At 45.4% G+C, this 23279-nt stretch overlaps 1 protein-coding gene across 4 annotated transcripts in view; it reads left to right on the forward strand.

Annotated features, from left to right (window-relative positions):
- The window catches only part of AK1 (adenylate kinase 1), a 190756-nt gene that overhangs the window by 75466 nt on the left and 92011 nt on the right, over nucleotides 1-23279 (forward strand). For 3 of the 4 annotated variants that reach the window (XM_068248544.1, XM_068248543.1, XM_068248545.1), the window contains exons 6-8: nucleotides 3748-3939; nucleotides 6795-6885; nucleotides 11035-11108. In XM_068248544.1, the coding sequence (XP_068104645.1) occupies nucleotides 3748-3939; nucleotides 6795-6885; nucleotides 11035-11108 (357 nt within the window). Of the gene's footprint in view, nucleotides 1-3138; nucleotides 3160-3747; nucleotides 3940-6794; nucleotides 6886-11034; nucleotides 11109-23279 lie in introns of those variants that run through there. The other variant, XM_068248546.1, reaches the window with a different exon arrangement.

Genomic DNA, 23279 nt, shown 5'->3' on the forward strand with positions numbered 1-23279 from the left:
GTTAATTGTCATGATTTTCCTGTATAAATCGTTGGTTGTTACGATAAAAAATGTCAGTTAAATATATCATATAGGAGACACACGCAGTGATATTTGAAAGTGAAATTAAGTTTATTGGATTTACAAAATGTGCACAATAATTGTTTAAATAAAATTAGGCAGGTGCATAAATTCGGACACGGTTGTCATTTTATTGAATCCAAAACCTTTAGAACTAATTATTGGAATTCAAATTGGCTTGGGAAGCTTAGTGACCCCTGACCTACATACACAAGTGACTCCAATTATTAGAAAGAGTATTTAAGGAGGTCAATTGTAAGTTTCCCTCCTCTTTTAATTTTCTCTGAAGAGTAGCAACATGGGGGGGTCTCAAAACAACTCTCAAAAGACCTGAAGACAAAGATTGTTCACCATCATGGTTTAGGCGAAGGATACAGAAAGCTGTCTCAGAGATTTCAGCTGTCTGTTTCCACAGTTTGGAACATATTGAGGAAATGAAAGACCACAGACTCAGTTCAAGTTAAGGCTCGAAGTGGCAGACCAAGAAAAATCTCGGATAGACAGAAGCGACGAATGGTAAGAACAGTCAGAGTCAACCCACATAATCCTGCGCTCACATGTATCACCTTCACAGGTGTGGGCAAGTCGACGTGCTGGATCTGTCTTTTTGATATGTGTGTTTTTACTGAGGAGATGTGAGTGCACTACTTTTAGTTTTTTAAATAAATGATATGGTTTTACACTATGTCAAGCTCCTTTAGTCACTAGGTTTGCAGCATAAGATATGAAGCTGTGAGATCTGCTTATAGTGGTTTATACTGCTGAAGAGACGCTGTGGAAATTGCTTGGGACAAGCACAAGTGTGATTGCTGTCTTATAACTTGGGCAGCAATCAATAAGGTGAGAGGCCACTGGTGATGGTGCGATAGATTGACACACAGGAGGAGGCAAACTGAGATTGTGGGTTTACGCTTTTCTGCTGTCTGTTATTTGGCAGCTAGAATAAATGGTGAGGAGCTGTGAGACTCTGTCCTTGGTTTAAGCATTTGGAATTGTTTGCTTCACCGTTTGGGAAGATTGGAAGGAGTGTTCACTGTATAAGGCTTTTATTGCTGTCTGTGACCTGGCAGCTATGACACATAGTGAGGGCTTATGATAATCGAGCTCTTGTTGGATACACAAGTGAATGCATGGCACTGGGGAGTTTGTGAATGAGAGACAAGTTCACCAAAACAGTATTATCCTATGTTTTGTTTTTTTTATTCTTTCTTTTATGAGTGATATTATTACGGAATGTGGAGGTGATACATGTGAGTGCAGGATTACGTGGAGAAGTTGGACTATACACTACACACTTGGGGCTTGATTCACAAAGCGGTGCTAACCTACTTAGCACGTCTAAAGTCTTTAGACGCGCTAACCAGGGTGCTAAGTAGGTTAGCACCGGATTTCTCAATCAGATCGTGCGCTAACTTTGCGCGCGTAAAGGTTTACGCGCGCAAAGTTTTACGCGCGCTAAGTCCCATAGGCTTTAATAGGCACTTCGCGCGGTGCGCCCTGTGCTCTGTGCAGTACGCGCGTAAAGTTTTACGCGCATAAAGTTTTGCGCGCGTAAAGTTTTATGCGCGAAAAACTTGTTTAGACGTGCTAAGGGGGTTTTCACAGGCGTGCTAACAGTTAGCACCGCTTTGTGAATCAAGCCCTTGGTGATTGATTCTGAGACCCATGGACACGTAAAGTGACGGACTGAGTCATTGATTGTACTGTTTTTTTGATATTGTGTTAACAGTGAGTGAGCGCACTTTTACATTGGGTTGAGAGTCAACCCACAGACCAGCACCAAAGACCTACAACATCATCTTGTTGCAGATGGAGTCACTGTGCATCCTTCAACCATTCCGTGCACTTTACACAAGGAGATGCTTTATGCAAGAGTGATGCAGAGGAAGCCTTTTCTCCGCCCACAGCACAAACAGAGCCGCTAAAGCACATTTGAACAAGCCAGCTTCATTTTGGAATAAGGTGCTGTGGACTGATGAAACAAAAATTTAGGTATTTGGGCGTTTTGCGTGGAGGAAAAACAACACAGCATTCCAAGAAAAACACCCGCTAACTACAGTAAAATATGGTGGTGGTTCCATCATGCTGTGGGGCTGTGTGGCCAGTGCAGGGACTGGGAATCTTGTCAAAGTTGAGGGATGCATGGATCCACTTAGTATCAGCAGATTCTGGAGACCAATGTCCAGGAATCAGTGACAAAGCTGAAACTGCGCGGGGCTGGATCCTTTAACAAGACAACAACCCTAAACACAACCCAAAATCCACTAAGGCATTCATGCAGGGGAACAAGTACAACATTCTGGAATGGCCATCTTAATCCCCAGACCTGAATAAAATCTGTGGTGTGAGTTAGAGAGCTGTCCATACTCTGAACCCATGAAACCTGAATGAACTAGAGATGTTTTGTAAAGAGGAATGGTCCAAAATACCTTCAACCAGAATCTAGACTCTCATTGGAACCTACAGGAAGCGTTTAGAGACTGTCATTTCTGCAAAAGGAGGATCTACTAAGTTTTGATTTCATTTTTTTTGTGGTGCCCAAATTTATGCACCTGCCTAATTTTGTTTAAACAATTATTGCACACTTTCTGTAGTCCAATAAACTTCATTTCACTTCTCAAACATCACTGTGTGTGTCTCCTGTATGATATATTTAACTGACATTTTTTATCGTAACAACCAACGATTTATACAGGAAAATAATGACAATTAACAAGGTTACCCAAACTTTCGCACCTCACTGTAATTAGAAAGCACTGCAGACTTTGGATCACCAAATAGCCTTTCTCTCCCTCTGACCTAACAGACATAAAGGACCCCACAGCCCAGAACCCTCATCATAGGTGACTACAGGTGTCCTCAGCTCCGGGGGTAACATCATCCTCTCACTGGGCTGACCACACTGCCCCTCCCCACACCATCCTGGTTCCAGTTGACACCACCCCTTTCCCCTGATCTACTCCTCTCTTTCTCAAGGAAAATGTGTAACTGTCAGACAGTGCCATAGCAACAGGGGATGCAAAGGTAGAGACAGAGGGCCCTTAGACCAGAGGGGCCCACTAGGGGCTTTTCTTTAACCACTTTATTAGTGCTATGCTGGTAATGATCACCTCTATACGTGCTTTGATTAGTTGTAACCATTAATAGACTGTTCTCCTTCCTAGTTTACACCCATGTGACACTGCAGCTGCCCTTGGCTGGTTTGGTGCTCTATATCAATTGTTATACATAGAGTGCTTGTGGGGGAGGGGGGATTAGGGGTCCCAATGTGAAACTTGTACCAGGTCACAGAGCTCCTAAGCTACATTACTGCTAGCCTGTCAGACCTACCTTGTTCACTGGCACCGCACCCTGCACTGCATGCCACAATGGGCTATGTATGGTACAATCCCCCAATGTCGAAGTCACACCCACTCCATCATATTGAACAGAAGGGGAAGGTTAGTAGCTCTAGTGGCCATGCCCCTCTCCAGAAGACATTGCAGTAAATGGACCAAAGGGGAGGGCTCTTTGTGGGTTGAGGATGGGTACTCTTGAGAGATGTTCAAGTGAAATAAGCCATCAGCAAAATAAGCAATGGCAGTCTTCGTCTTCCTTGCACTTAATTTTTCCTTGAATGGCCTTAGTTGCCGTGTTTTTTAGGATACAGGTTTAGCTCATACTGAGTGTGGCTTTTGTTCCCCACAGATTGGTATTCCAGACCTGGTGATTTTCTTAGCTTGTTCAAGTTCACGCCTACGCCAGCGCTTAGAGAAGCGATCCGCGCAGCAGGGGAGACCAGACGATAACGCTCATGCTATTGACAGACGACTGGAGACTTTTAAACAGAATCTTCCTCTGATCGTCAAATATTACCAGGATAAAGGGCTCATCGCCAGGGTAAGTGTCAGGGTGAAGCTCCTACATGTGTCTACACATTTATTTATTGATTGTATTTATAAAGCGCCAACATATTACTCAGCGCTGTACATTAAGGTTACAGACAATATTTAGGGGTGACATACAGCAATAACAATACAGGAATACGAGAAAAAACAGATCATGCAGTTCAGTATGAGTACAAGGTAATGCTTAGCCAATCACTGGATGGGATCATGGAGATTAGGCAAGTTGAGTTCACTCAAATGCATAACATGGGTGCACAGTAATGGAGGTGCATGATCAGGTAGGACACAAAAGCAGTAGGACCCCGCCCAAAGGCTTACAATCTAGAAGGAGAGGTAGGGACACGAAAGCTAGGGGACCAGAGTTCATCTGCAGGTTTAGAGCACTTTAGGGGTGGTAGGCCAAAGTAAAAAGGTGAGTTTTGAGGGCCTTCTTGAAGATGTTGAAGGAGGGGGCTGCCCTAATGGGTGGAGGAAGGAAGTTCCATAGCGTTGAAGCAGCTCTTGAGAAGTCTTGGAGGCGCGCATGGGAATGGGTGATGCGGAGGGGGGGGGGGGGGGGGGGCGGTCAGGCGAAGTTCATTGGAGGAGCGGAGTGAGCGGCTAGGCGTGTACCTCTGAGTAAGATCGGAAATGCATACATATGTCACGCTCCTCCATAGCTGTGTGCTGGAGCCTCAGCCAGGAGTGTCCTGTGCATGCACTGTTCCAAACATATCTGAGCACATTCGAATGGGCCGCAGGAAGAGGACTGAGAATGCACCATTGCACCAACTGAGTGCAGTCGGAGATTTGAATGGGTGAGAAAGCACAAAAATGGAGTGAAGGCCAGCTAAGCTGAGGTTATGGGGGGCACTGAAGATCCCCCAGGTATGGCCAGCTTTCATATTTATTTTTAATTCAGCAGGGCTTTCAGTCAGCTATCACACTACGTGAAAGCTATAAAACCAAACAGGATTGTACAATCAAGATTGAATGGCATGTGGTTAGCTTTGTAGGTGATCTAATTTATTTTTTTTAAATCCATCCCAGGTCAAAATAAACATGTGAGAAGTCAGATTTTGGTTCCTAGAAGTAATGTATACAAAGGACAGGATATGAGCTACGTATGGAGGAAAGGAGATTTTACCAACTGTTTAGAAAAAGGTTCTGTACTGTAAAAGCGTAAATATCTTACCATAGGAAGTATTTTTATTTTATATCTGCATTTTAAAAAGGGCTTGGATGCTTTCCTTGCACTGAAGGGGCATCCACAGCTAGAAATACTAGGCAGAGGATAATGATACCTTTATTCAGTCAGGGAGAAAAGATGACCCTTTTGGCCCTTTCCTGCATTCATTTTTACAGGTTCAAGAGGTTGAACTTGATGAACGCATGTAACAAGCTCCATCGCCTTTACAGAAATTGTTATGGATACTAACTTACTATAGTCCTTATGCCGCAATAATTCATTATTTGTGTAGTTACCACACTTTCACAGTAGGGCTCAAGAAATAAAGCATCTTTGGAGGCTAGATTTGTTTTAAAGGGCCAACACACACACAAAAATATTATTATTGATTGGAAACATCTTTGGACAGACTTTCTCTAAAGCCCCTCCTGAGGCACATATTGTACTTACCTAATGAATCCCTTCTCCTTATGAGACTAGTAGTCTAAGTTTATTACTTGAATTATTATTAAAGGTTATATACTGTACCTTGTATTGTCATGTAAATAGCAAATGTAGCCTCTGCATGTCCCCCCTTTTTAGCAGACTGAGATCTTTCCCCCAAAACTCCATTCTCACCCCCTCCCTGCTGTTAGCACTTCCTCCTTCCATAGACTCTAATGGGAGGGGTGTTAAGCGACAGTACACAAAAGTCAGCACTCCTAATGCCGATGGTGTATTTTAATCTGGAGCACTATAAGAGGCCAATGCACTGGGGCCACCATGACCCCCTTATCCAGGCAGTTATAGGACTGACAACATCACGGCCATATCACTCTCCCATGTCCTTATTGAAAAAGGTGGTTATTGACAGCTCAGCCACGCCTCCCCCCTCAGAGCAACATGGCCAGACCCAGCTAGGAGGCCTCAAGAAACAGCAGTGGTCACATGACCTGTCTTTATGTAAATAAAGGCGTTAATGAGATTTTTTTTTCTAATGAACTTGTACACTTATATTACTAGTCTAGTTAGTCTAATAAATGTTTTGCTTGGAGAGGGTGTTTAAAATTTACCATAGATTACCTGATGTAAAAGAATTGTTTAAATGGATTTGCCTTTTCCTTCAAATTCAATATCCACTCATACTAAGACCACATCAGAGTCAGAGCCAGATAATCCATAAGGCAACCTAGACAAATGCCTATGGCCTGTTGGGTGTCCAGGGGTCTCCCTCCTTACCAAACAGGTCTTGTAAAGGGGGCTAAGGCTGGATCTTGCCCAGGGTTGAGTCTCATCTCAATTCATCTCTGATCAGAGCTTCCTTGCTGCTGATCAGAGCCCCCTTGTGTATTCTGCTGTGCAGCCCAATAACTTTTCCCAGCATCCTTTTCTTTGTCACCCCTCCCACCCCATTCAACAACAACCTGTGTATACATGTACTGTATATAATGATGTCATTCTACATGGCAAGTGAATGACCACTTCTGCAGCAGCATAAAATATCCATTAACGTCCTTGAAAATGTAATCCACATGGGTCTGTTTTATGTAAACATGTAATAGCTGTCAGTGCTCTAGATATAGGTCTGTGTATGCCTGTAAAGTTCTGCAAACATGCAGAGCTGCGTTGGGGAATATGACAGTTGCAGTTAGCATGGCTTGCCGGTCACATGACCACGTTCTCTCGCTTTCACTTTTCAGTTTGATGCAGACAGAGAGGAGGACACTATCTTCGAAGACATCTGTTGTGCTGTCCAAGGACTTCTCTTTCCTGATGGACTAGGGGTGGAAGGTGAGTGTGCTGCCAATGCCATATTCCTGTCAGTATTTAAATGTGGGAGGTGCCATACCTGACTTGCTGTACAGAGATAAGCTAGTGGGCTATCAGACTTATATTTTCTTTTGAGCTTGGTGATTGACTGAACCAAAACCTATCTGCAGCCAGTGAAGTGTCAGAATTAGAGATGAAAATTATATTCTACAGAAATTCTCTGAGGAAAGAAAGCTTGTGCATGTGATTAATTGGTTCAGCGACTGAATTTTAAGTGCCTGACTAGCTGGTTGCGATCATGTGATCACCTAAACAGGAAGGAGCAGTGAGATGTGAGTAACCACAACATCACAAATCAATCACTGACAGCTCTGGCACTTGATCAGACTGATAACATCCATCTTCACAGACTTTCCTCTAAGAGAATTTCAGTTCAACAAATTGATCATCTGTATTCAGGATTCCTAACCTATACCTCTGACAAGAGGTCAACAATGGAACTTGCCCCTTTATCCCATTAGCAGCTTCAATAGAAGTTTGAGATACGTGCATTGCTTTTGTCCTCAGTCGGCAGAACTCGTTGTGCTGTAAATTTTTGGAATGCTTTGATGTCTCTCTACTAGCAGAAAATATAGAAACTGACAGCAGAAGTCCTCTATTATTGTCTCACACTGCCCCCTAGTGACAAGTGTCCATAAATACACATTACAGCAGTGCTAATTAGAAGCAAGGAAATGGATCAAATAGGGATAATGAAGGAATTTGCATCTCATTGATCATCCCTAGTGACAAATAAGAAATAAAAAAATGTGCTAAAATAAACTGTCCTGGAGCACTTGCAAGCCGCTAAATAAATTGGCTGCTAAAGGGTTAAAAAGAAAGTCTCAACAGCGGCACTTGTATATTTCTGTCCTGAAAGGTCCCCTTTAAAGAGACACTGAAGCGGGAAAAAAAATATGATATAGTGAATTGGTTGTGTACTATGAATAATTACTAGAAGATTAGCAGCAAAGAAAATATTCTCATACTTTTATTTTCAGGTATATAGTGTTTTTTCTAACATTGCATCATTCTATAATATGTGCAGATTACACAACACTCAGCATTCAAAATGAGTCTTTCAGAGCAGTCTGTGAAGTAATGAACTCTCCTCTAGCAGAGAAAAAGTAAACAGTTCACTTTACAGTTGAGATAATAAAAGTCAGATAACAGCCCTCTCCACGACTAACTTAAGGTGGCCATACACTGGCCCGATTTGCGCCCGTTTCGACAGCAGATTGGATCACTGGGATCGAATCTGCTGCCAATCGTTCACGCTACACGCCGAATTTCGATCCATTCCGTCCGATCCCGTCGATCGCGCCGTGCGGAAAATAACCGTCGATCGCCCGCGTGTAAAGAGCGCATCGCTAGCGGCGTTCGAGTGCCCGACGGCCGATGCAATAGAGCCGCATACATTACCTGCTCCGCCGGCGCGACTCCCGGGTCTCCGCTCTTCTCCGTCTCCGCTCTGGTCTGCTCTGGTCTCCGGCATGCTTCCCTTCTTCCTGTCCCAGCAGGAAGTTTAAACAGTAGAGGGCGCTCTACTGTTTAAACTTCCCCCAGACAGGAAGAAGGGAAGCATGCCGGAGACCAGAGCAGACCAGAGTGGAGACGGAGAAGAAGATCGGTGACTGGGGGCAGTCGCAGCAGCGGAGCAGGTAATGTATGCGGGCGGGGGGAGCGGCGGCAGCACCACCACAACAGATTGTGATCGGTTTCAGGCTGAAATCGGTTCACAATCTGTTTGCAGTAAAGGTAGCCATACGATCCCTCTCTGATCAGATTCGATCAGATAGGGATCTGTCTGTTGGTCGAATCTGATGGCAAATCGACCAGTGTATGGCTACCTTTAGTCGGAGAGCTTAATGGCTTGTTTGCATAGAGATAACAACTGGATTTTCTCAACTCTTCCTGTACTGGAAACAATTACACTGATGTATCTGATCTTAATGTTTTATTTCTTAGCTGTGCTACACATACAAATCATAATACCATCATTTTTTTTTCGCTTCAGTGTCTCTTTAACTATAGGGAACATTTTAACATTTAAAATACATACATATGAAAAGTGCATTTCTCCCCGAGTAAAATGCACTATACATTTTTTTTTGTGTTGCTGTCACAGTAGGTAGTGAAAAGCTGACAGAACTGACAGATTTTGGACAAGTCTATCTCTTTGTGGTAGATTCACAGTATTACCTTTTATTCTTTACAAAAGCATGCTTGGAAAGGATCTGTACAAAGATATCAGCCAGCTCCCCTACTTACCTGCACACTATTTTGTCAATTGGACTGAGCATCTGTAGATCAGTAAGTGCTTTTGTAATAAAGCAATAACTAATAACCCCCCATGAGGAGATGGACTTGCCCAAAACCTGACAGATCTGATCTGTCCACAGTAGGAAAAAAGTAATAGTGCATTTACTCTGTGAGAAGTGGTATTATATATATATATATATATATATATATATATATATATATATATATATACACACACACCAACATATACTTTAATGCCTGGGGGGTATACTTTCTGAACACCCAGCACAACAAGGCTAAGAGCTGGATAATGGAAGAGGCTACACTGGCTGCCCAGAGCAACTGCAGCTCTGGGCTTCCGATATTGCTACAAATAAGACACAATGGCAGCGCAGTGCGATGTTGCGCTGCTCTTGCGATAGCAAGCCTTCAGACAGATACAAGACAGGACTATTGATTAGAGCGTAACTAGTAGCAACCGCAGCTCACAGTCATGTCCACAGAAGCAGAGCAAGCAGGCTAACGAAAGTCACCAGCAAGCATCCACACAGGCAAGACTACAGGAAAGAATGTAACTAATAACAACACAACTATGCTAGCTAAGCACGGGTGGTTACGATAAGCGCAACCTACCGAAACAAGCTAAACTGACTAGCACAGTAACTGAGAAATCTGCCATAACTCGAATAAAGAAAATAACAAACGACTCCAGTAATGGATAAATGCAAGTCTGCATATATATTTATCAAGAACTAGCTAAGCACAAGTAATAGTGTTTAAAAGACAGACAGACAGCAAATCTAGTCGCTGTTTCAGCGACAGCGAAATTCACACTGAGATAGACTAACAGGTAGAAGACTAACAGGTAGGAGCGAGCTAATGGAAACCGCTGCTATAGTTCGTCCTCAAGAACAAGGCTAGAAGGAATACTACCAGTCATCAACATGGTGCTGGCAGAATCTAACTATCAGGATCAGAAGGATTTCACTGACCCCCGCAGGTCAGCAAACATCCAGCAGACATGACAATACAGAGCAAGGGATTATACATTTAGCACGGTGGCGTAGTGGTTAGCGCTCTTGCCTTGCAGCGCTGGATCCCAGGTTTGAATCCCAGCCAGGGATACAGATAAGTTAATTGGCTTCCCCCTAAATTGGCCTTAGACTACAATACATAGACTACATGATACATACATACACATATGACTATAGTAGGGATTAGATTGTGAGATCCTTTGAGGGACAGTTAGTGACAAGACAATATACTTTGTACAGCGCTGCGTAAGATGTCGGCGCTATATAAATACTAAATAATAATAATAACAACTTTCACAGCATAGACCCAACGACAACTCAGAGAGCTGAACGCTATGATGGGCGAGATCTAAAAGGGGAGGCAGACTTTTATGCTGGCATCAGCCAATGGATGCAAGCATGCAAATCTCCACACAGCTGAAGGGTAATCATTCAATGCTGAGCTGGTTTAATTACCATTTGCTAGCTGAAAGACTGTCATAACAAATGCATGCAGTACTATGCAACAACATGCATGCAGAAAATCCAGGGCTATCTGGCTGCAGCTCAGCTGTAGTAAACCATTGGTGAAATAATGACAGCATCCTGAGTTGCCCAGAACTTCAGAGCAATTGCAAATGACAATGTAACTCATTGCGGATGCACAACCGAATGCAAGCAGATAAGCCAGAACTGTCCGTTTGCGGCTCCACTGCAATGGACAGAACACGCCACAGGAGGAATCCTTACATATACGCAGTATATTGAAATGTACTATTTTTCATATAGTTGTTCTGTAATTTCACCAGCCACACTCTTCTGTTTATGATATTACTGTTTTTCCCTTCTGTTCTAGAATTCTGCCCTCAGAATTTACAGGCTGCTTTTTCAGAACCCACAACACCAAAGGAGACGGAGTCTAAAGAAAAGGTAAATGCATTTCCCATTTCTCACTTCGCAAATGCCTATAGCAGCTATATCTATATAGCTGTATCTATCTGAATATAGAGCAATGGGCAATAGGCTTTATTCTTGTTTTGTTTTGGACAGAATGAGGAAGGGTGACCATATATGTTCCTAAATATTCCATATAGTGATTCATAAAATGTAACACTGGGGCTAATGTGAATTTGTATATATTACCAAAAACAGAGAAAAAAAGGTAGCTTCAGCATTGCATCATTAACCACCCTGGCGTTCTATTAAGATCGCCAGGGCGGCTGCGGGAGGGTTTTTTTTAAATTAAAAAAAAAACTATTTCATGCAGCCAACTGAAAGTTGGCTGCATGAAAGCCCACTAGATGGCGCTCCGGAGGCGTTCTTCCGATCGCCTCCGGCAGCCAGAAGTAACACGGAAGGCCGCAATGAGCAGCCTTCCGTGTTTGGCTTCTCCTGTCGCCATGGCGACGAGCGGAGTGACGTCATGGACGTCAGCCGACGTCCTGACGTCAGCCGCCTTCGATCCAGCCCTTAGCGCTGGCCGGAACTATTTGTTCCGGCTGCGCAGGGCTCAGGCGGCTGGGGGGACCCTCTTTCGCCGCTGCTCGCGGCGGATCGCCGCAGAGCGGCGGTGTTTGGCTTCTCCTGTCGCCATGGCGACGAGCGGAGTGACGTCATGGACGTCAGCCGACGTCCTGACGTCAGCCGCCTCCGATCCAGCCCTCAGCGCTGGCCGGAACTATTTGTTCCGGCTGCGCAGGGCTCAGGCGGCTGGGGGGACCCTCTTTCGCTGCTGCTCGCGGCGGATCGCCGCAGAGCGGCGGCGATCGGGCAGCACATGCGGCTGGCAAAGTGCCGGCTGCGTGTGCTGCTTTTTATTTGAGCAAAATCGGCCCAGCAGGGCCTGAGCGGCAGCCATCGGCGGTGATGGACGAGCTGAGCTCGTCCATACCGCTAAGATGGTTAAGGATGAACAGAGTAAAATAATGTAATGAATACAATTGTTTGCTTTTTACAATATTGATTTATAGATGATTTAGTCAGTGTTTGCCCCCCTGTAAAATCTTTCCTCTCTCTTTACATTCTGCAGTTTATCGCCAGTGGCAACATCTTTAGTACTGGCGGTTGATTTCTGCGAATTGTTTGTTTTTGAGAATTCTGAAGCCAGTGAAAATAATGACTGTTCTCCCAAAATGTTCTGGGAGGAGAATTCCGCATAGCTAAAGAGCCTAGACCGGACATGGGCAAACGTGGCCCTCCAGCTGTTGAGGAACTACAAGTCCCACAATGCATTGCAGAAGTCTGACAGCCACAGTCATGACTCATAAAGACAAATGCATTGTGGGATTTGTAGTTCCTTAACAGCTGGAGGGCCAAGTTTGCCCATGCCTGGCCTAGACTAATAACCACTAGGAGGGTGGGGATACACACCAACATACAGCAATGTCACCAACATATAGCAATATATACAGGGCTGTGGAGTCGGTACAAAAATCTTCCAACTCCGACTCCTCAGTTTACGAAATCACTGACTCCGACTCCAGGTACCCAAAATTGCTCTGACTCCTCTACTCCAACTCCGACTCCACAGCCCTGAATGTAAATTAAAAAAAAATTCAATAAAAGTAGTTATCCTGAATAATTTACTACATTCCTACATACCAATAGATGGTACTTAATTGAGAAAGCATATCACAAAACATCCCACAGTACCAATGTCCTAAAATTCCTAATGGAACAACTTTAAAAAAAAATGATCATATTCAGAATTACCTCAGTGTCTAAAGCTAAACTGAAGGACTTTTAGTTTTAAAGGGCCACTACCGCAAAAAGAGTAGGCAGTTAAAATCTGACAGAACCAATAGGTTTTGGGCCAGACCATCTCCTCATGGGGGATTCTTAAGGTTTTGTTTGTTTTAAACAGCATTTCCTGAACAGCAGTTTAACTGCCAAAACAGTAAGATACCAGCCAGCCTCCTTACTCACTTGCACACTATTTTGTCAGTATTAGCAACTGTTGTACAGGAAATGCTTTTGAAAACAAAGAAAGCCCTGAGAATCCCCCATGAGGAAATGGACAGGCCCAAAACCTGTTGGTTCTGTCAGATTTTAACTGCCTTCTTTTTCGCAATAGTGGTCAAGTATTGGTCTCCTTTAATGTATAAAGGATAGATCTTAGGTACGGATGTCTCCTCTCCAAAGCTGAGACTGACAAGCCCTTCTGATGCCCAGACCTAGAAATACTGATCTTGGTATATTGATGATTGTAATGCTGGATACACACCATGAGTTTCCGCGTTCGATGCGGCCGTCGATACGCGTCGATTCGATTATTTCCGACATGTCCGATTCAAGTTTCGATGGATCATTAGGTCGATTTGCCATACTTTACATGGCATGCGACCTAAAAATCATCGAAATTCGTTCGGAAATGTTCGGAAATAATCGAATCGACGCGTATCGACGGCCGCGTGCGCCGCGGAAACTCATGGTGTGTATCCAGCATAAGTGGTTTGCATCCATCTCCAGAGTTCCCAGTCGCCTGGGCTTGCTGTGAAATCATAGAAGGGACCTGCGGGTGGTGTCGCAACTCCTCTTAGGTCATCTGCCATTTAGTTTTGATGGATCCACCCACGAGCATTGCTGCGAGTTATTGTTCCAGCTGAATGGCCACTAATCTGTTTATGCTAGCTCCGCTGTCACTGTGCAGAAGCCACAATTAAATCACATCCACTCAGAGAGATAGCTGCCGCTTTCCAGACATCTACAATCAGATGGGATGACATGTCCTCTGGTGCTGTTACTCTGTATGCAGATAGGAAGCAGGCATCTCCCAGTGGGTATCCGTGGCTGACTCTTCTATCGTCACATCTAGGCTTGGACCTGACCTTCCGAGCCCCCAGCTGCACAGCCCGCTGCTTGTGCTGCACTTTCATCCCACACTTGAGAAAATCAATCAGTCGTGTTCTCAGCTGTGGAATATGTGAGAAAACGCTGAACTGGAGAGCCAGGTCTTTTAGCGGCGATAAAAGCCTTGTTCACTAAGGGGGTAGATCAATGAACAGAGTCAAGTAACCTGAAAACAGTCCTCATTCCCAGTACTCATTGCTCCACACTGATAAGAGGTGAACTAGGAATGGCTGATCAGTGTCACAGTGCTTTGCATAGTGTTGCTTTTTTAGTTGCCTTGAAGTGGACCTGAACTCAGAACTTTCTCTCTGCCCCAAAAGCTAAGCGACAGCATAATAAACTTTGAAGAAAAACATTTCCTTGTTACAACTTATAGAGCTCCTCAGAGATAATGCAGTTTACTTCCTGGTTTGCTGGGAGCACAGAAAGAGTTAATTCCCCATGTTTACATATTAGCTCCCAACTTGGCAGACAGCTGTATCATTACTTGCTGAGAAGGGAGAATTAGACAGGCTGTTCTCTATAAACACACACAGGGTATATTTTTCTATGTTTTCCATCTCTCCTGTGCAAGAGTTCTGGGCCACTTTAAAGCGATATTCCTCTTTTTTGATTCAAAGCGCAATACATTCAGGTCAAATTCAGGGCCCTTTTCCACTAGGTGGGCTTCAATACAAAAATCAGATTGCTCACATTTTGTGGTTCGCTTTACCGCTTCCACCGCTGGACGCTCCTCACTGTCTTTTCTCTCCTGGGCGCCTGTGTCCCATCACTAAATGCTAAGGACCACATTAGAGCCACCATGGCACGCACCTTTCATGACCACTAGTGGCCTCTAGTGTTTGTCATGTGACACGGACGCCCCAGGAGAGGAGAGACAGGGAGGAGCGCCCGGCGGCGGAGAGAAGACACAGGAGAAAGTCACCTATCCAGGCTTCTACTGGATTCTCAGTACTGGAGTCCAACTCTCCTCCAGCACCTCACACAGCTTCTCTTGATTCAGTAGGCCTGGCAGCCTCCCTGCTGCCAGACTCCCAGGAGCCTCTTTGCTCCAACAAACAGCCCACTGTATACTGAGTGAGGCAGGTACTTATGCAAATTCACACAGGTGAACCAATTAACCCTCCGTTTGCCAGACTCAGGCTTGGACTTGGAGGAGCGGCGTGCAAGGCTCACCCTTCTCCCAATACACCCCAGCCCTGGATCCCATACAAATCTACGGGATAATGTTGTTGCTAACTTGCAACAACAGTCACTATCCAGGACTTTTCCATCAAAATCCAAACCAAAAACAAGCAGACATCTGCTCTGACCATCACACACTCTTGTGCAAGGGGGAAAGGAGGCGTTTGTTGGGCTGTTGGAACCAAGGGATGGGGCTGGGGCCCCATGCCATTATTGCCTTGAAGCTTAATTTAGCTCTACAGTTTTGGACTGGAACAGCTGCAGTCACCAACTCTTGTGCGTGGGGAGGTCTGGCGGGCTGAAAGTGAGCCGGCACACAGGAGTGCAGAGCACATGTAGCAGGGGCGTAGCAATAGGGGGTGCAGAGGTAGCGACCGCATCGGGGCCCTTGGGCCAGAGGGGCCCTCCCTCAACTACAGTATTAGCTTTCTATTGGTCCTGTGCTCATAATAATCACTTCTATAGATGCTTTGAATAGTGGTATTCATTCACAATCTGTTCCCCATCCCCTTCTTGCACCTCTGACACTGTAGTTGCCATCGGCAGGTTTTGGTGCACCTTATCAATTGTTGTGTATAGAGTGCTTGGGGGGCCCCATTGTAAAACTTGCATCGGGGCCCACAGCTCCTTAGCTACGCCACTGACATGTAGCATGCTGTCTCGGGCGTGGCACAGCACCATCATATAATCATTAGCAGGGGTGCAGCTAAGGTTTTTGTGGCCCCAAGCGGACTGTAGCAAGTGGCCCTATCCTGCGGCGCGCGAAGCGCGCCGCGGCGAAAAATGGGTGTGGCTATCCCGCATAAGTGGGCGTGGCCATGACATGTGGGTGGAGCAGGAGGGCGGATTGGGGCGGGGCTGTTTGCGGGGAAAAATGGATGTTGGGGTGATTGAGGCGCGCGTAGATTGGCGCGGCCATGACATTGTATGGGCGAAGCTTAACCGTAGCACAGCAAATATAGCCAACTATGACCATTAAATAATAAATGCAGCAACAGTTACCCCAGACACCAGAAAATAAAAACGCAATTTGGGCCACATTTCAGCAGAAATCAAACGCAATTAGGGCACATTTTCAGCAGAAATCAAACGCAATTAGGGCACATTTTCAGCCGAAATCAAACGCAATTAGGGCACATTTTCAGCAGAAATCAAACGCAATTAGGGCAGAGTTCAGCAGAAATCAAACGCAATTAGGGCCACATTTTCAGCAGATATCAAACGCATTTAGGGCACAGTTCAGCAGAAATCAATCGCAATTAGGGCCACATTTTCAGCAGATATCAAACGCAATTAGGGCACAGTTCAGCAGAAATCAATCGCAATTAGGGCCACATTTTCAGCAGATATCAAACGCATTTAGGGCACAGTTCAGCAGAAATCAATCGCAATTAGGGCCACATTTTCAGCAGATATCAAACGCAATTAGGGCACAGTTCAGCAGAAATCAATCGCAATTAGGGCCACATTTTCAGCAGATATCAAACGCAATTAGGGCACAGTTCAGCAGAAATCAATCGCAATTAGGGCCACATTTTCAGCAGATATCAAATGCAATTAGGGCACAGTTCAGCAGAAATCAATCGCAAATTCGCAATTAGGGCTGCGGCTGCAAAAAGAAAAGAATTTACTCACCTGGCAGGCTGGCACTGGCAGAAGTCTTCTCTCCCTGGTCTCCTCTCCCGGCCGGCTTCTCAGGCGCGCAGTTCCCACGGAGCTCCCTTCCTGGCTTCCTCCTCCAATCTCCCGCGCTGATTCATGCAGGGCTACGGGTCGGGAAGATGGCCACCCGAAGCCCTGTACTGGAGACATAGTCTCCAGAGCAGGGCTTCGGCGGCGGCCATCTTCCTGTAGCCCTGCTCTGCTCTGCCAGCCCGGCGGGGCTGCGGGGAAAAAGTGACGTCACGCCGACGTCACGGAGCCGCCGAGGCCCCTAAGATTGTGAGGCCCCAAGCGACCGCTTGGTTCGCTTTATGCCTCGCGGCGCCCCTGATCATTAGTGTTGTCTGAGGTCCTCTGAGAATCGGGCTGTCATGTGAAATCCTACGATCATGTCACATGACCATATCAATACGGCAAGACAGGAATTCCCATGGATTTCACACTCTGTCACTCAGCTGCCACAGTTGCTTGAGTACTGAATCCCCTACCAGTGACTGGAGGAATTAGCAAGAGCCACCAGGGATCCAAGTGCTATAAAATCCATCTCATACAAGAACACTATTGCCTTGCATTGCACACACATTACTGTCGGATACAGCTGTGCTTGTAACACTTACATGCCTATGCAAACATTAAAGGACAACGTATAACTGAAGTGAGAAGGATGTGGAGGCTGCTATAGTTATTTACTTTTAAACAATACCAGTTGCCTGGCTATCCCGCTGATCCTCTGCCTCTAATGTTTTCAGCCTCAGACCCTGAACAAGCATGCAGCACACCCGTTGTTTCTGACATTATTGTCAGATCTGACAAGATTAGCTGCATGCTTATGTCTGGTGTGATTCAGACAAAAACTCGGGTACACAGAATCAGATACTTACCTAAAGAGAGGGAAGCCGCAGGATCCTATTGAGGTTTCCCTCTCTATTCTGATGCATTGTCGCTAATCAGATCAGGGGCCGCACAGATCCTCTTCTTTATTAATGGCCACGCAATAGCCGACTGAGCCCGCCCACCCATGCACAGTGAGTCGTGGGTTACTGCACATGAGCAGACGGGCTCGCATGGCTACAGCGCGGCCATTAATAAGGAAGGGAAGCTGCGCGGTCCTGATTCCGGGGTGTGTTGTTCAACAGGGGGCTGCCAACAAGGGAGGGAAGCCTCAATAGGGTCCTGAGGCTTCCCTCTCTTCAGGGTAAGATCTTGTTTTGGACCCCAGCTTCGGCTCTGGTTCACTTTAGTGATGTCACTTTGCTATAATGCAGCATTCATACAGAAATAACCTACAGTAGTATGTCCCAAACAATATAATCCTCTGGGATTTTCTTGAAATCTTAATTGAAGACAGTCCATGCAGCACTTTACTGCTGCTATACACTATGCAGAGCCTTGGCATATGCATGTTTAAAACTAAGCTGAGGGGGGGCGTGGCTAGCAGCCACTCAAGATGGACGCGTCCTAACTGAGCTCCGCACACCCCGGCTGCATTGGAGCACTCCTGGCGACACTATAGCCATTTGCACTCACCCACTCAGGCGACTCTCGGTCAGCAGCTATTTGGAGACCAATGGGTGGTAAGAAGGGCAGCCGGACGGAAGAATCTAGCACTACCTACTCTCAGCAGCCTCGCTCGCGCAGATCCAAGATGGCGCCGGCCGCGAGTCAGAAGGGAGAGTCAGACCGCCCGGACAGTAATTCAAACGGCGAAAGCCGCTCCACTACCCACAGTACTTCACAAATCCGGCAGCAGAAGCAAGATCTTGCAAGCAAGACCCCTACACATCTTTCAGCCCGAGATCAAGCGCTCCTGGACAGCTTTAAGGTAATCTTAAAGAGAGAGCTGGAGGAGGCCACTGGTAAGCTGGCTGCTCGCCTCTCTAGAGAAATTAAGGATCAGGGGGCTAGAACCAATGAACTTGAATGGCGGATGGATAATGCTGACATTGTTTTAGATGATCATGAGAAAGACCTAGAGTCAGTCCAGCTTCGCATGGAGGACTTTGAGAATAGGGCCCGCAGGGGCGACCTACGAGTGCGAGGCCTCCCTGAAAGTATTGATGATCTTACATCCACAATAACAGCTTTCTTCCAGGAGTTAGTTCCTGCCATTTCCATAGAACGGCTTGAATTTGATAGAATCCACAGATCCTTAGGTCCTATCAAACCAAACCCCCCCCCCCCCCCCCCCCTCCCAGGGACATCATCATGAAGTTTACTTTCTACAAGACCAAAGAGACCATACTACGGGCTGACAGAGATAAAGAGGACCTGGTATTTCAAGGTCACCCTTATCAGATCTTTGCTGACATTGCTCCAGCCACCATCCAAAGACGCCGAGAAATGAAGCCTTTTGTTAAAATACTCCAAGCTCACAGCATAAAATATCGATGGGGTTTTCCTTTCAAATTACTTTTCACTCATAACAACCGAGACTATGCTGTTAACAACCCAGAAGATGCACAGAAGAAGCTGGAACGTCTAAAGCTGTCTTTACCTGCCCTCTCCCCTTCTCATAGCCCCGGGCCCTCTTATTCGCCACCCCTGTGGGAAAAGGCCAAACCGCAACGCTCCTCTAGGCTCCGAAACAAAGAAAGGCCTCCGCCGGCTACATCTTCTGACCCAGGCTGAGTGCTAATTATATTTGCATCTGCTTTTCGCCTATTTGGGCTCTCTGAGCCACTCAGGCCTTGGGACAAGGCCGCTGTTCAAAGGCGCCATGTTGTTATAGTTACAGTCTGAATACAAGTTCACTTTCAAACGCATGGGTTATGGCCCCATTTTAAGGGGTCTTTCTTGTTTATGTTCTTTCACATGTTTTTTCTCTTTTAGGTCAGACTGTATTACAAACCAGCCATAATGACGCTTGTTTCTGTAACTAGCTAGTTTTAATAGCAATACCAGGTCTCCAGATTGGGCTATATAGACCACCTGCTTCGCATGCTACAGGGTCACTTTCTAACCATGGTCATTTGTTTGAGATAAGTGTCGTTCTTGTTATATAACATGTTATATCTTCTGTTAAAGTTCACTCCATGCAGTCGGACTGAGAGGGTCAATGAGAGTGGGGAGCTGCTGTAGAACTGGTACTATATGCTTTATCCATTTTCACGTCCAATACCGTGTTTGTATCTCCACATAATATAAGCAGACCCTCACTATGCCGTTCCACAAACTGCAATAGATGAGATAGAAACCGCTCTTGAAATCTATTCGGAGCATAATAGGAGGCAATAGTTAACTTAGTATCAAATAACGTACCCTTTAAAGTGAACCTAAAGCCAAGTAAAAAAAATGAGATTAATTCACCTGGGGCTTCCCTCAGCCCCCTGCAGCCGATCGGTGCCCTCGCAGCCCCGCTCCGGTGGTCCAGGACCCGCCGGCGAACACTTCCGGCAGGAACGCGAGTGATTGTTCGCGTTCCCAGCCTGTATATCGCCCCCTATGCTGCTATTGCGGCCACCCTATTAGCAAACAAGTTAAAAAAAACTTAGATATATACCCTCAACTTTACGAGTCAAAGGCCCCATTAATCCTCCTATGGCTAATCCTTGTAAAGTAGTTGACTTATTTCAGGATTTCCTCCAAAATCTCTATAAATCGGCGGGCAGAATTATATACAGCTTGAGTCCTTTTTTTCTTCAGTTCATCTCCCAAAGCCCTCTACCACTGCTATCGAAAAAATCAATGCAGATATCTCTTCAGACGAAGTACTAGAGGCTATAAAAACCCTTAAAAGTGCCACCGGGCCCTGATGGGTATACCCCTCTTTTTTACAAAAAATGTGCCCCACTATTAGCTCCTCTCCTTGCTAGGATGTTTAATGAATACAAAAGAGGTAGCCTTCCAGGGGTCAGCTCCCTCCAAGCTAACATAGCTATGCTCCCTAAATCTGAAGATGAGCCCATTGAAGTCAAGGATTTTTGCCCAATTTCGCTGCTTAACGTGGACATTAAACTTCTTAGCAAGATTCTGGCCAGCCGTATTAATTGCTTTCTCCCCCAAATAATTTATAAGGATCAGGTGGGGTTCGTACCTGGTCGCCAGGCATCTGACGCGGTATACCGGGCAATCCAGGTATTTGAAAACTTGAAGGATGGAAATATCCCTGGTGTTTGTTTAAGTATAGACATATATAAAGCTTTTGACACCATCTCTTGGGATTACCTATACTTCTTGCTCCAGCGTTGTGGCTTTGGTGCCCCTTTTCAGTCCTGGCTCCAGGCTTTATATTCAAATCCTACTGCTCAGGTACATTATGCAGGCTACTCTTCACCTAGCTTCACAATAAATAGGGGAACCCGCCAGGGGTGCCCCCTTTAACCCATATTATTTATCTTGGCCATGGAGCATTTGGCACAGATTATACGCAGCTCAGAGGAGGTACAGGGTTTTGAGCTAGCAGGGTCCCAGCATAAGTTAAATCTCTGCTGATGACCTTCTGCTTTTTCTAACTAATCCCTGGTCTTCCATCCCTGCCTTGTTGGCTATCATGGATGATTTAGCACAGGTATCGGGCCTGACCATTAACCCTAATAAATCTATTCTAATGAACGTCACATTGGAAATAGGGGACTGGGATCTGTTGTGTAAAGAAGTTCCATTCCAATTGACCTCTAGCCAGATGCCTTATTTGGGAATCACATTAACTCCAAGTTATAAATCACTTTTTCAGGCTAACTATTATGCTCTGGCTAGACAGGTTTCTCTCTATATTACTCAATGGTCCTCTATGCAGTTATCTTGGCTCGGCCGAGTTCATTCAGTAAAAATGACCTTGCTTCCCAAAATATTATATATGTTTAGACTACTCCCGGTCTGGATACCACCCCATTTCCTGAGACACCTGCAATCAAGGATCAATAAATTTATATGGGGGACATCCAAACCGAGGGTTTCAAGAATTACCCTGTATGTCTCTAAGCATTCTGGCGGACTGGGATTCCCTGACCTACGGGCTTATCAGGCGGCCCAAATAGCCCCTTTAGTAAGCTTGTATAGAGATCCGGAAATGCCCCAATGGTCTCTTTTCGATATTGTGTCAGCAGCCCCACATTCAGTGGGAGATAGACCTGTGGGGGTCGAGACCTAATGAGGAATGGGCCAAGGCTTGGAGGAACACGTTCCACATCTCGATTAACTTGGGCCTGGTTGAGTCCTCTCTGAAAGTTATGATGAGATGGTACTGGGTCCCTTCAAGATTGGCCCACCTGGGAGGCAAAGGTTTGTGTTTTAGAGGCTGCCAATCTCCAGGAGATTTTATGCATATTTTTTGGTCATGTTCCATGCTATCCCGTTTCTGGTCCAAAGTTTATCGGCTGCTTCAAGCGGTCTTTCATAAACAGATTCACAGAGACCCATGGTCTGCACTGCTTCATTTCCCCATTGATCTCAAGGGGCCTTAGCTCTTTTCATATTTGTCGCAGCTAAGCAAACCATCACCAGGGCATGGAAGAAAAAACTTGTTCCCTTTGAGGAAGTAAAAACTAGGATTTCTAACTTTATGGTCCAAGAACAGCTAGCAGGTATCCTCCTTGATAGAAGTAATAATTATACCTTTTTTGTATAGCGCTTTTCTCTTGTCGGACTCAAAGCGCTTGTGAGGCAGCCACTAGAGCGCACTCAGTAGGCAGTAGCAGTGTTAGGGAGTCTTGCCCAAAGAACTCCTTACTGAATTACTGGCTTACTGAACAGGCAGAGCCGAGATTCAAACCCAGGTCTCCTGTGTCAGAGGCAGAGCCCTTAACCAGTACACCATCCAGCCACTACAGTGACAAGGTGAACAAAATCTGGGACCCCTAGAGATCTTATATCACTATAACAGGTTGTGGTTAAACTTACTATAGGTCACCCTTTATAAGGACAGCCGCTCTCGGAACCATGGTTGGTCATCCTCCCCCCCCCCCCCCCCCCCCCAACTATCTCCTTCCTCTCTTTTCTTTTCTTTTCATTCCTCCTTTAATGTTTGTCACTAAGGGTAAAGCGGTCCTCCTTAAGAGGAACCGAGGTCAGGTTTGCAGAATATACGGGTTTAATGTTCCTACTCAGGGCACCCCAGTCACTCTGGGCTGGTGAGTCCGGTTGGTTGCATTGGGGGCTGAATCCCCCCAGTTTGCATAATCAGGCAGCCTATTATGATTCCAGTGTCTCGCACTGAGTTGTGATGTATGCATAAAATACTGTTATTCATGAGTCATGATGTGCTGCTAATTGGGATATGTTATTCCCTGTTTTTCTTATTGTATTACCATAAGCTGTTATTGTAAACCTCAATAAAATTATTTGAAAAGAAAACTAAGCTGAGGAGGCTGCCTACATGAAGAATCTCTCAGAGGGTTCTTTTGCAGCATGAATCAGTACCTATGGCCTACACATTTCATCTTATTATCTGCACACACCTTTGTTATC

This window comes from Hyperolius riggenbachi, chromosome 8 (assembly GCF_040937935.1).
Source record: "Hyperolius riggenbachi isolate aHypRig1 chromosome 8, aHypRig1.pri, whole genome shotgun sequence".
NCBI lineage: Eukaryota > Metazoa > Chordata > Amphibia > Anura > Hyperoliidae > Hyperolius > Hyperolius riggenbachi.